This window comes from Chiloscyllium plagiosum, unplaced genomic scaffold, assembly GCF_037043375.1.
Source record: "Chiloscyllium plagiosum isolate Xiang-an unplaced genomic scaffold, Cpla_swu_hap1 HiC_scaffold_30, whole genome shotgun sequence".
Taxonomy (NCBI): Eukaryota; Metazoa; Chordata; class Chondrichthyes; order Orectolobiformes; family Hemiscylliidae; genus Chiloscyllium; species Chiloscyllium plagiosum.
Genome location: NW_028270168.1, coordinates 8,189,017 through 8,203,312, shown reverse-complemented (window position 1 = coordinate 8,203,312; position 14,296 = coordinate 8,189,017). Strand labels below are relative to the sequence as shown.

The 14,296-nt window shown below is 42.7% G+C and overlaps 1 protein-coding gene across 3 annotated transcripts in view; it reads left to right on the top strand.

Moving 5' to 3' along the window:
* The window catches only part of LOC122563492 (discoidin, CUB and LCCL domain-containing protein 1), a 142,709-nt gene that overhangs the window by 118,394 nt on the left and 10,019 nt on the right, over positions 1 to 14,296 (top strand). For all 3 annotated transcript variants that reach the window (XM_087976707.1, XM_043717282.2, XM_087976708.1), the window contains one exon: positions 4,486 to 4,611. In XM_087976707.1, the coding sequence (XP_087832833.1) occupies positions 4,486 to 4,611 (126 nt within the window). The remainder of the gene's footprint in view (positions 1 to 4,485; positions 4,612 to 14,296) is intronic.

Sequence of the window (14,296 nt, the reverse complement as noted above, 5' to 3'; positions counted from 1 at the left end):
CTAGAACTCTGTATGAAGCTAGAGAAGTGATTGCTGGGCCTTTTGCTGAGATATTTGTATCATCGATAGTCACAGGTGAGGTGCTGGAAGACTGGAGGTTGGCTAACGTGGTGCCACTGTTTAAGAAGGGTGGTAAGGACAAGCAAGGGAACTATAGACCGGTGAGCCTGACCTCGGTGGTGGGCAAGTTGTTGGAGGGAATCCTGAGGGATGGGATGTACGTGTATTTGGAAAGGCAAGGACTGATTCGGGATAGTCAACATGGCTTTGTGCATGGGAAATCTTGTCTCACAAACTTGATTGAGTTTTTTGAGGAAGTAACGTGGAGGATTGATGAGGGCAGAGCGGTAGGTGTGATCTATATGGATTCCAGTAAGACGTTCGACAAGGTTCCCCATGGGAGACTGATTAGCAAGGTTAGATCTCACGGAATACAGGGAGAACTAGTGATTTGGATACAGAACTGGCTCAAAGGTAGAAGACGGAGGGTGGTGGTGGAGGGTTGTTTTTCAGACTGGAGGCCTGTGATCAGTGGGGTGCCACAAGGATCGGTGCTGGGTCCTCTACTTTTTGTCTTTTACATAAATGATTTGGATGCGAGCACAAGAGGTACAGTTAGTAAGTTTGCAGATGACACCAAAATTGGAGGTGTAGTGGACAGCGAAGAGGGTTACCTCAGATTACAATAGGATCTTGACCAGATGGGCCAGTGGGCTGAGAAGTGGCAGATGGAGTTTAATTCAGATAAATGCGAGGTGCTGCATTTTGGGAAAGCAAATCTTAGAAGAACTTATACACTTAATGGTAGGGTCCTAGGGAGTGTTGCTGAACAAAGAGACCTTGGATGTAAGTTCATAGCTCCTTGTAAGTGGAATCACAGGTAGATAGGATAGTGAAGAAAGCGTTTGGTATGCTTTCCTTTATTGGTCAGTGTGTTGAGTATAGGCGTTGGGAGGTCATGTTGCAGCTGTACAGGACATTGGTTAGGCCACTGTTGGAATATTGCGTGCGGTTCTGGTCTCCTTCCTATTGGAAAGATGTTGTGGAACTTGAAAGGGTTCAGAAAAGATTTACAAGGATGTTGCCAGGGTTGGAAGATTTGAGCTAAAGGGAGAGGCTGAACAGGCTGGGGCTGTTTTCCCTGGAGCATCGGAGGCTGAGGGGTGACCTTATAGAGGTTTACAAAATCATGAGGGGCATGGATAGGGTAAATAGGCAAAGTCCTTTTCCTTTGGTGGGTGAGTCCAGAACTATAGGGCATAGGTTTAGGGTGAGAGGGGAAAGATATAAAAGAGACCTACAGAGCAACCTTTTCACGCAGAGGGTGGTATATGTATGGAATGTGCTGCCAGAGAAAGTGGTGGATGCTGGTCCAATTGCAATGTTTAAGAGGCATTTGGATGGGTATATGAATAGGAAGGATTTGAGTGCTGGCAGATGGGTCTAGGTTGGGTTGGGATATCTGGTCGGTGTGGAGGGGTTGGACCGAAGGATCTGTTTCCATGCTGTACATCTCTATGACTCTATAACAGTGAGTGACAGAGATATGCATCATCTGTGTGCAACAGCCCTGACCTTTCAAAACCCAAGTGTAAATCACAGAATTGTACACCATAGAAGGATTGTCTAATGTTCTTAAGAGAAGGAAATCTGCTCTCTGTACTTGGTCTGGCCTACATGGGATTCCAGACTCTCAGCAATGTTTGGTTGACTCATAAGTGCCCTCTGAAATTGTCCAGCAAACCAATCAATTAAAGAGAAATTAAGGGCGAGCAACAAAAATTTATCTCACCAGCAACACCCATGTTCAATGAAAGAATAAAGAGAAAGAAAGGAGGCCAGTCAAGGTACTAAGTCTGCACAGAATCTTTTGAAGAGCCATCCAGTGAGTCCCTTTTCCCTTCATTTTTTTTTCTCTTGAAATATTTAGCCAATTCCCTATTGAAGGATACTAAGAAATCATTGGCATGTTCCAAATCCTAGTCACCTGTTGCATGTAAATGTTTTGGTCTTGTCACCTTTGGTTCTATTAAAACTGACCTCAGCTCTGTGTCCTTTGGTTATTGATCTCGCAGATATTGGAAAAGTGTATTTTTCCAAGAGGAAACCCTATCTAAACCTCCATGGCATTGAACAATTTTATCAAATCTCCTCTTAGTCTTCACTGTGCTAAGGAACTGAAACACAGACGGGTGCCGAGCAAGTCCTGATTCTGGCTTGTTTCTGGCCCTTCCAATGGCAATGCAGATGGTGCATTGAAAGGCTGGGGAACTCCGAGCCTTGCCACCCTTGGAGTGTTGGCTGGAGAGCGTCGGTGGTTTGGATTGGATGCTGTGATTTTAAGGAGGAAGTGAGAACTCCAGATGCTGGAGATCAGAGTCGAGAGTGTGGCGCTGGAAAAGCACAGCCAGTCAGGCAGCATCTGAGGAGCAGGAGAGTTGATGTTTCGGACATAAGTCCTGTCTCATTCCTGATGAAGGGCTTTTGCCCGAAACGTTGAATCTCCTGCTCCTTGGATGCTGCCTGACCTGCTGTGCCTTTCCAGCAACACACTCTCGACTGCTGTGATTTTAAGATTAGTCATATGCTGGAGATTTGTTTTCACAGAATCAGAAGGAGACCATTCAGCCCATTGTGCCTGCCCCAACTCATTAAATGAGCCTCATCACCTCATGCCAATCTCCTGCCTTTTCCCCATACCCTTGTATGTTACTTTTTATCAAAATGATCATCCAATACCCTCTCGAACGCCTCAATTGAACCTGCCTACATCGCATTTCTAGTTTGCATACTCCACTCGCTGTGTGAAACATATTTTTCCTCACTTCACCCTTTCCTGTTCTGCAGGTTACTTTATATCTGTGTCCTTTTTTACTGGTTCCTTTTCTGAGTGGAAATGGTTTATCTCCATCTGCTCCCTCTAGCCCACTCATGATTTTGAAAACCTGTCTGCGGTCTCCTCCTAGCCTTCTCTCCATGGAGAACACTCCCAATTTCTTTTCTGGCTTAGAGAAAATCTCAATGTTTTATTGGATTGGTGTAAGTTCTTTTTGGATTCTACAAATACCTGGAGCCCATCCTCCCTGTGACCCTGCCAAGCCCCTAATTTTCATACAGTCATGGAATCCCTACAGTGTGGAGGCAGGCCATTCGGCCCATCGAGTCCACACCAACCCTTTGAAGAGTATCCCACCCAGACCTATCCTCCTACCCTATAACCCTGCATTTCCCATAGCTAACCCACTTAGCCTACATGTCCCTCAACACTATGGGGCAGTTTAGCATGGCCAATCCATCTGCACATCTTCGGACTGTGGGAGGAAACCCATGCGGACACGGGGAGAATGTGCAAACTCTACACAGACAGTCACCTGATGGTAGAATCGAACCCGGGTCCCTAGTGCTGTGAGGCAGCCGTGGCTAACCACTGAGCCATCATCTTTGAAAGTAACTGTTAACACATAGTTTGCCTGTAGAGTGCAGAAATAAATCCAGAAGTCAGTTTCTTTTGTGAAATGTAAGATTAAAAAAAAGACAATGCCGGAAATGCTCAGCAATTCAGGCAGCACTTATCGCAAAAGAAACAGAGTTAACATTTCAGATTGCCGACTCCTTGTGAGAACTGCAGTAAGTAAAATATGTCACATGTTTTCAGGCTGGATTAGTACAGGGAAGGAAGGGAGGAAAGATTAAAGTGAAGATTTGAGATAGGTTGGAAGAAAGAGATGGGGAAAGAAGAAATGAGATGGGAGAAATGGAGCAGAAATTAGACCATTCAGCTCATCGATTCTGCTCCACCATTCTCCCACTTTCTCCCTGTAACCCTTGATCTCCTTGAAACTCAAGAACCCATCTACCTCCGTCTTGAATATACTCAATGACCTGGCCTCCACAGCCTTCTGTGGCAGTGAATTCCATAGATTTCCCCACTCTCTGGCTGAAGAAGTTTCTCCTTATCTCCATTCGAAAAGGTTTTCCCTTTACTCTAAGGCTGTGCCCTTGGGTCCTCGTCTCTCCTTCCAATGGAAACATTTTTCCAACATCCACTCTGTCCAGGCCATTCAGTATTCTGTAAGTTTTAATGAGATCCCCTCATTCTTCTAAATTCCATTGAGTATAGACCGAGTCCTCAGACGTTCCTCATATGTTAAGCTTTTCGTTCCTGGGACCATTGTTGTGAATTATATTGGGACAGGTAAAGAACTAAAAGATGAGTCGAGCAGAGGTGTGAATGATAACAGCGTCCCAATCCCAAAGGCTCCTGCCCTAATACATGGGAACTGTAATTATGATCTGAAACTGCTAAACCCTGTCTTAAGTCCAGGAAACTATAATGAGCCTAATCATCTGTTGAACTTCAAGTAGTGTCTTTGAGACACAGTGTCCGCCCCTAAGTACTTTTGTGGTGTTGCTCATTCATTTGGACTGCATAAACGTGTACAACTCGGAATATTGTTCATTTTACATGTTCCTTTTTATCTGCAGTATGTGAAAAGTCAGTCAAAAAGCAGAACTGTCAAAGGGGTCTACACCAGCCCACTGACTCAGAGATTATTACTTACACCAGTGAGGATGAGTCTGGCAGGTACATCCCTGGAAACAACTTGTCAGGTACTGAATATATTTCCTTTCCATCAATAAGTGTCATGGGTTTTCTTGGTCAATTATATCTCTTTTCCTGCTTTCCTTCCCTCCTCTCCAGAAAATAGGGTTTAACGCTGAATTAAACATGTGGTTGGAACCTTTGAATTTCCCATGCATTCATGCGTGCATGTCAGCTATCGACAAACTAGCAGAGCCTACCTTCATTCTACAATTGCACTTTACAACCAAAGGTTCTTTAGCAGCCTCATGTTGGGCAGAGAGACCAATTAGATTTAGGTTTAGGTTTTATTGGTGTACAGAGTACAGTGGAAAGTGTACAGGGTCACCACACATGACGCCATCTTAGGTACGAAGCACCGAGGTACAAAATCATAGTTATAAAAAAATAAAGAAATAAGTTAAATAGTTCAGCACTACAGTCTTAGTTATATAAAGGTTGAAAAAAATATAGAAATAAAGTTTAAAAAGTCAAACATGACAGTGCTTTCTCAAGTCATGGGCCTGCAGATGCTCCAAGCTGGACTCACCCCGAGAGGGCTCACGCAGTCACTCACCCCGAGAGGGCTCCTTCCCTCCCTCTCCCTGGACAGGCCCTCTCGGACAGGCCAGGCTTTGCTGCCATTCTCAAGGCTTCGATCCTGAAACCCAGATTGTCGCTGTCACTGCTGCTGACGTCCTTTGCCAGCTGCCAATTCCTGCCTCATTGCTCCCACTATGCAGGGCTGCACTGGGCCCCAGCCGCTGCTACACTATAATGTCAAGACAACTGAGAAAAAATGAAAAAGAAGGAATTAAGTCCATCCAGCCTTGTCATGCAGACATGTCTGAGCCAGGGGGCATCATTAATTGATCCTCATCTCCTCTGTCACGCAGTCGCCTCTGAAAGACAAAAGAAACAGATAAAAACACTTGTGTTGGTTCATCTCCAAACACCAAACCTGCAGCAACAGTGTAAGGAACAGTAGCTACCCTTCTCTCAGCCCTCGATTGACCTGAGATAATTTTTTTAGATTAGACTCCCTACAGTGTGGAAACAGGCCTTTCGGCCCAACCAATCCATACCGACCCTATGAAGAGTAACCCACCCAGACCCATTTTCCCTCTGACTAATGCACCTAATACTACAGGCAATTTAGCTTGGCCAATTCACCTGACCTGCACATCTTTGGACTGTGGGAGGAAACCGGAGCACCCGGAGGAAATCCACATAGACACAAGGAGAACATGCAAACTCCATGCAGACAGTCACCTGAGGCTGGAATCGAACCTGGGACCCTGGTGCTGTGATGCAGCAGTGCTTGCCACTGAGCCGCCCTAATGGTCTTCGATGTTCTTCAGAAATTCAGTGTTATAGCACACAAGGAGGCCATTGGGCCCATTGTGCCTGCTTTGGTTCTTTAAGTGAACAGCATTACCCCACGTCAGTCTCCTGCCTTTTCCCCATGTCCTTGCACGTTATTTTTATACAGGTAACCATCCATTACTCTCTTGAATTCCTCAATTGAACCCATGTCCACAACATTTCCAGGCAGTGCATTCTACAGAAGTAAAATACCACGGATGCAGGAAATCTGAATTAAACACAGAAAGTGCTAGAGAAACTCAGGAATTCTTGCAGCATCTGAGTGGAGAGAGAAACAGGTTCATGTTTCAAGTCCATTTCCGAACTTCAGAACAGAACAGTGCATTCAATAGCCTCGCTACTCACTGTGAGAAAGTTTTTCCTTACTTTGCTGTTGGTTCTTTTATAGGTGGCTTTAGAACTATGTCTCCTTGGAATGAATTAGAATTAGCTTTATTGTCACATGTGCTCAAACAAGTACTTTGAAAAGTTTACAAGTCACCCCTTACAGCGCCATCATACATACAAAGGTCCCTAGATTCAGCTGTTTCAATTACAGTTCTTGGTAAAGTATAGAAGTAAGAAAATCCAGTGTTAAAGATTTAGGTTATAAAATTATAAAATGGAGAAAAACAAAATTTCAGAGCAACAGTCTTCCAATCCAGTCCACACTGGCACCTAGTCTCCAGCCCGGGCCGAGCCTTGACTCCAGCCTGCACTGAATTTCACCTCCGGGTTCACAAGGCCGGGAGCTCACTCTAGTATCACCTCGAGACTAGAAATCCACACTGTAGCCATGTCAGGCTGAGAGACCACCAAGTGCCACCCAAAGATCACCGAGTGGACGCCTCATCGGGTCTGTGCTGAGGCCAGGAGTTCCAAGGCTGAGAGTTCTTGTCCCTTTTAAAAACTCAATCGACTACATCTTGAGTAGCTGAAAAAAAATCGCTATTTAACGGACAATTGGTAATAAATTCCAGAGTTTAATCATTCTGAGTGAAGAGGAATTCTTCTAATCTAGTTTCTAGGTTTTTAAATTCATATTCAGCGCTCACATTCCTTTCAAATATTAATAACATGCATCTGGATATCTACTCATTTCACCATTTAAAACACTTTAATCATATCACATCAAAAAAGTTCCTTGATGTTAACATTTTAGCCCTAAAACTAAATATGCTTCTGCTTGCAACCCTGGCTGATGCTTCACATCTTTCAACTTAAAGCAAATTGCATTATTTTAATCCATCTGATATATCTCTGGAGCAGGCGGGACTTGAACCTGAACTTTCTAGCCCAATTAGGGACACTACTACCAAGCCACAAGACCACTGCAAACTATAATCCATAACAGATAAGCTAACGCAACAAGAACAGTTGTTTTGATCTTATCACCTTTATCAGCTGAGGTACGTGGAAAGCCCAAGATAAAATCTGATCTTGTAATGAGCCAACTAAACAAGCTCAGCATTAAGCTGTGCAATATTCTCACTTGGAGTTAGAAACAACGGGTTTAGGTCCCACTGTTCTCAGTTAACTTCAAAATTCTAGGTTTACACTCCACTGCAGTGCTGATGAGGGATGCTGCATTATAGTCATAGAGTCATACAGCACCGGAACAGACTCTTGGGTCCGACTCGTCCATGCCGACCAGATATCCCAAACTGACCTTGTCTCGTTTCCCAGCACTTGGCATATATCCCTCTAAACTCCTCCAATTCATATACCCATCCAGATGCCTTTTAAATTCTGTAATTGTACCTGCCTCCACCGCTCCCTCTGGCATCTCATTCCATGCACACATCACCCTCTGAATGAAAAAGTTACCCTCGGGTCCTTTTAAGATCTTTCCCCTCTCACTTAAGCCTATGCCCTCTAGTTTTGGACTTCCCCACTCTAGAAAAAAGACCTTGGCTATTTGCCGTACCTATACCCCTCATGATGTTATAAATCTCTTTATGGTCAGCACTCAGCCTCCAACGTTCTAGGGAAAATAGCCCCAGCCTGTTCATTGTCTCCCTTTAACTCAAATGCTCCAGGCCCCAAAACATCCTTGTAAATCTTTTCTGCAGGTGGAAAGTGAGGACTTTTATGCACCCTCTCGAGTTTAACAACGTCTTTCTTATAGAGGGAGACCAGAATTGAGGGCAGCATTCGAAAGGTGGCCTAATCAATGTTCTGTACAACTGCAACATGACCTCCCAACTCCAATACTCAATGGTCTGACCAGTAAAGGCAAGCGTACCAAATGCTGCCTTCACCACCCTGTCTACCTGCGACTCCACCTTTAAGGAACTATGTATCTGCATCCCTAGGTCTCTTTGTTCAGTAACTCTCCCTGGCATTGTTAAAGGTGATGTTCCTTCAGATGTTCATAGAAGACCTTGTAGTATTCTTTTGAAGAAAGTCATTGCTGATCTTTTAAGTAGCCTTAACTCCACTTTCTGGCCTTTTCCCCACAACCTTGAATATAGGCAGCGAATCCCAAGAGGACATCAGTTGACAAATAAATAACAAACTCTGATTAGCCTCGAAAATCTTAGGTTTGACAAAGATTGACATTTCAGAAGACCAATCAATTTCCACTCAAATGAACGTGGATCATCTATTAATTGATCAATATTACTTATTAATAGATATCTGAGGGCATGTTTCATGAATCAAGGACTCTTCCAGCAGTATAGTATCTAATAAGGGGATTATCACTGCGAAATGGGTACATTTGGTCAAAATGTTATCCAACAAACTGTCATTTCTGAGCTGCCTCCAGTTCCACAACGTTTCTTGGTTTGATATTATTTTAAAATGTGGCCACTTTGCATTGATTTTCTGAATTCAGTTGACAGAGAGCATAGCTACTGTAAATTTTAATTTTGTTCACCTTATTTCTGTAATAACTAAACAATGCGATTTCAAATCTTTTTATGGGCACTTCCTTCAAAATAAGGGCAGCAGCGCCACCTGCCACTTCAAATAGGCAATTACATGAATCTGCGCACATCTAAATTTAACCTTAGGCATATTTTGATTTAATTCAACTGTATTAAGATAAGTTTATAAGATCCATTGCATTCTTCAAAAGGAGGTCATGGCTAATCCTTTAAGTGGACTTAACTCCACTTTCCCTCCCAGTAACTCTAAACTCCCTTGTACATCAAAAACGTGTTTAACAGTCTTGAATTTGTTGAATGACCCAGACTCTACTCTTTGAGATAGAGAACTACAAAGATTGATAATCTTCTGAGAGAAGAAATTCTGCCTCATATCTGCCTTAAATGGAAGAGCCATTCTTCATACCTTAGCCCTTTAATATGAACCATTAGGTGGCTTAGTGGTGAACATTGCTGCCTCACAGTGCCACGGACCTGGGTTTGATCCCAGCCTTGGGTGACTGTTTGCATGAAGCCCCCATGTCTGCATGGGTTTCCTCTGGGTATTCCAGTTTCCTCCCACTATCCAAACATGCGCAGGTTAGGTGAATGGGCCATGCTAAATTGCCAGTCATGTTCAGGGATGTGAGACTAAGGTGCATTAGGCAGGGGTAAATGTAGAGTAATAGGTTAGGTGGATGGATCTGGTTGGGTAACTCTTCAGAGGGTTGGCGTGGACTTGCTTATTCAAATGGCCTATTTCCACACTGTAGGGATTCTATGATTACTCTCATTGTTCTTCTCTGTGGTGATTCTATCTCCTGAATATTTATTGAACTTTCATAGCCCGGACCAATAATACGTTACAAACGTTGCAAAATACAGGCAAACACACAAAGACCTCTGATCAAATTCAGCGTACTAGTTCACAATCCCATTTTTAAAAAACAATGAAGTTGCCATAGTCCCCAGAGGAACAGAAAAACCAGAGAGAGATAAGGACTGCTTTTCTTTTTTAAAAAAAGAGCAAATTATGATCAAGAACACCCTATAGGTAAAAGCAGATTCAACGATAGCTTTTAGGAATATAAAATGGTAAGAAGTCGGAACAGGAGTAGGCCATTCATCCCATTCAATAGGATCATGGTTGATCCAACATTCCTCACATCCTTTTTCCCATGACACCTGATTCCCTTATCAATCAAGAATCTATCTATCTCAGCATTAAATATACATAAGGACTTTTCCCCCACAGCTCTCTGTGACAAGGAGTTCCAAAGACACACAATCCTCTGAGAGAAAAAATTCCTCCTCCTCTCAGTCTTAAATTGACACCAATTTATTTTGAGACTGTGGGCTCAGGCTCTAGACCCTCCCATGAGGGGAAACATCATCTTAGCATTTACCCTGTCAAGCCCTTTAAGAATATTTATATATGTATATATTATATTTGGAACAGTGAATTGGATAGATACTTAGAAGGGAAAAAATGGCAGGCAATGTGGAAGTGGCTCTTACAGGGCCAGTATATACATGAGGGACTGAAAGGCCTCAGAAAACTACATCGAACGTATGGCACAGAAACAGGCCATTTAGCCCAATCAGCCCTTGCTGATATTTATGCTTCATTCAAGCCTCGTCTACATCTTCCCTCAACCCAATCCACAACCAGGACCCTCTATTATCTTCTCCTTCATACCCTCGTCTAGCTTCTTTTAAACACATTTACACTATTATCATCTGCAGTAAGAAGTACCAAGAAGAAAGTTCTGAGTTCCTTATTGGGTTTCTTCGGTGACTATCCTATATCGATGGTTTCTAGTTACACTCCTCTCCACAAGAGAGAAGATAATCTTCATATTCAATGCTTTACAGAATTTAAAATGCTTTTATTAGGTCTTTTTTTCAGGAGGACCAGCCTGTTTCTCCTTTCTTGATATGCACCCCCTTAAGATTTACAAGGATGTTGCCAGGTTGGAGGGTTTGAGCAACAGGCAATGGCTGAATAGGCTGGGGCAGTTTTCCCTGGATTGTTGGAGGCTGAGGGGTGATCTTACAGAGGTTTATAAAATCATGAGGGGCATGGATAGCGTGAATAGAAAGGTATTTTCCCTGGGGTGGGGGAGTCCAGCACTAGAGGGCATTGGTTTCAGGTGAGAGGGGAAAGACTTAAGAGCAACTTTTTCACGCAGTGGGTGGCACGTTTATGGAATGAGCTGCCAGAGGAAGTGGTGGAGGCTGGTACAATTACAACTCTTAAAAGGCATCTGGATGGGTATATGAATAGGAAGGGTTTGGAGGGATATTGGCCAGGTGCTGGCAAATGGAACTAGATTAGGTTGGGATATCTGGTTGCCATGGACGAATTAGACTGAAGGGTCTGTTTCCATGTTTTACATCTCTATGACTCTACGAAACCTCTCCAGTGGGTAATACTCTCAGGATTAGAGACCAGGGGAATAATCTGCAGATTCTTTCTCTCGCTATATGTAAGTTGGTGTAGGAGCCGAGAGATCAGGAGAATTAACACTTGGATTAAAAGGGTATGGAAAGAAAGGCTTCCTTTCTGTGAGGTAGGAGCACACATTCTGGCACAGAAAGGCGCTGGACCAATTGTTCAGGACAGAACGAGGGTGGGACCTGTATCCTCACAAAGAAGGTAGATAGTGGGCTCTCAAAGAATTTAAGGTAGTGAGAGGTGGGAAGTAATAGATAAGAAATGTAGGCAAACTAAATGTAAATAAAGCAATGTAGGAAAGTGTATTTTCCAAGTGAAACAAATCAGAAAAACAGGCTAATAACTGTCAGACTTTGACAGAATACCAATTTAGACTAATGGCATTGTTCTTTGAAAATAACATTGTTTTCCTGCTTCTTCGCTATTTCATAGATGAACCTAAAATCATCACTCTATTATTGCTACGTAACAGCTTAATGTGTATGTTATGCATCACATAAAACATTTTAAAGTGTCGAAATGACATTAAAAATACAGAAAGACTGTGAATTCAAACTAGAACTGGAAATTTACAATCTCCTGCCAAAATGTACATTTAACTTGAAATTTGAAAGGGTTCAGAAAAGCTTTACAAGGATATCAGCAAGAGTTGAAGGGTTTGAGCTATAGGGAGAGGCTGAATACGCTGGCACTGTTTTCTCTGGAGCGTCTGAGGCTGAGGGGTGACTTTACAGAGGTTTATAAAATCATGAGGGGCATGGATAAGGTAAATAGACAAGGTCTTTTCCCTGGGGTGGGGAAGTCCAGAACTAGAGGGCAGAGATTTAAGGTGAGAAGGAAAAGATTTAAAAGGCACCTAAGGGGTAGCTTTTTCAGAGAGTGGTAAGTGTATGGAATGAGCTGTCAGAGGAAGTGGTGAAGACTGGTACAATTACAACATTTAAAAGGCATCTGGATGGGTATATGAATGGCAAGGGTTTGGAGGGATATGGGCCAATTGGACTAGATTAATTTAGGATATCTGATCAGCATTGATGAGTTGGGTCTGTTTCCATGTTGTACAACTCTATGACTCTAAGTGTGCCTGCCGTCTCATCCAACCCAAGGCCAGCAGTTTATAAGTACCTTCAGCCTACAGTGAAATAATTAACTCCTATGGACTTCAGGCTTGTGCCTTTTTATACAATGAAGTTACACCAGAAAAACAGGCCATTCAGCCCAACCAGTTCAAGTCGACGCTTCATCTCCACATGAGCAGTTGTCCCAATCCCCTGTGCCTGCCCATCACTGATCTTTCTAATGTAGACAAGGTTTCTGCTTCAATCCCAAACTCGAGCAGTGTGGAGCCTCACTATCAGCTGTTGCTCAGCTGTACACATTAAACTGGGACTTGAAACTACAACCTTTTGAATCTGCAGTGCTGAGGAATATAGGAGTACTGCAGTGCAGGATGTTGTGCTAAATCAAAACTGAAAGAACTGCAGATGCTGGAAATCCAAAATAAAAACAGATGCTGTCAGGCCTGCTGAGCTTTTCCAGCAATTTCTGTTTTTGATGCTGTGCTAAATATTTGTTGCAGAGATGCCCAACAGAAAAGCCGAGATAAATACATTGTTGATCAGGAGGGTAATCAAGGATTAAGGGGAAAGGGTAGGAAAGCGGACAGGAGAAAATGGACTCTCCTGCTGCTCGGATACTGCCTGACCTGCTCTGCTTTTCCTGCACCACAGTCTCGACTCTGGTCTCCAACATTTCAGACCTCACTTTCACCAATGAGAAATGTTTGATCAGCCATGATCCTATGGAATGGTGCAGGAGACTTGAACAGTCTACTCCTGTTCCTATTTGTTATAGTCTTATGGTCTTAGCTGCTATCTTAAGTGGTTATAAAGAATCCCACAATGCTATATCTAAGAGCAGAAATTCATCTAGTGAAGTGGCCAGCATTTAATCCTCCTCCAACATCACTAAACTAAATTATCTGCTTATCTGAACATTGTTCTTTCAGGAAGATTACTATGTGCAAACTGGCTCCTGCAGTTCCTACATTGCAACTTTAAAAATCATTTGGTGGCATGCCCTGAGATTGTGAAAAGTGCTGCAAATGTCCCTCTTTATGTTTCTCCACCTCTAGCTTGAAGGTCTTAATTAATTGGATCTGCGTCTCCTAATTTTACATTCATTAATCACTGAAAACAAACCATGTCAATCTCATCCCTTTATACTTGTAAACGGTTCTGTCAAACCATCTCTTAATTTCCTCTCCAAACAAAAGCACATGCAGTTATTCAATAAATTATTTCTGTTGTAATTATTCATGAGAAACTATTTAGTAGATGGGGGAGGGGAGGGATCTCAGAAAAATCTATTAAATTCTAACAGGACTAAATAGGATGTTCCCAATGACTAGGGAGTTCAGAACCGGGAACACAGTCTAAGGAAACAGGGTAGACCATTTAGAATTAGAATTAGTCATGTTTTAGTGCCATCTGTACACAAGTATAGGAATACAGGAGCACAGTAAAAAGTGTACAAAGTTGCCATTCTACAGTGGCATCTTAAAATACAACATAGAAAACCAGATTTTTTTAACAAAGAGAGAACAAATCAAAGAAACAGAGCCAAAAGAAAAAGGAAAATGACGAAAAATCAAAGGAAAATGTCCAAGATATAAAGTCTCATCTCCTTGCACGTAGCCCTGGCCTGGACTGAGATGAGGAGAAATCATTTCACCAGAGAATGGTGAACCTGTGGAAATTCTCTTCTGCAGAAAATGATCAATGGCAAAATATTGAATATTCTGAACATTAGATATAGTTCATAGGGCTAAAAGTTTCAAAGGGTATGGGGACAAAGCAGGGACAGGTGACGGTATTGGATGATCAGACACGACCATATTGAATGGTGTGGTATGGACCAGGCCAGACCCGCTCAAAATATTTCAAGAAGGTAGTCTTGACCTGATTTTTTTTCTTCTTTTAAAGTCAGATGTGAAGTGGGTGTTCCAGGAGTGATACAATT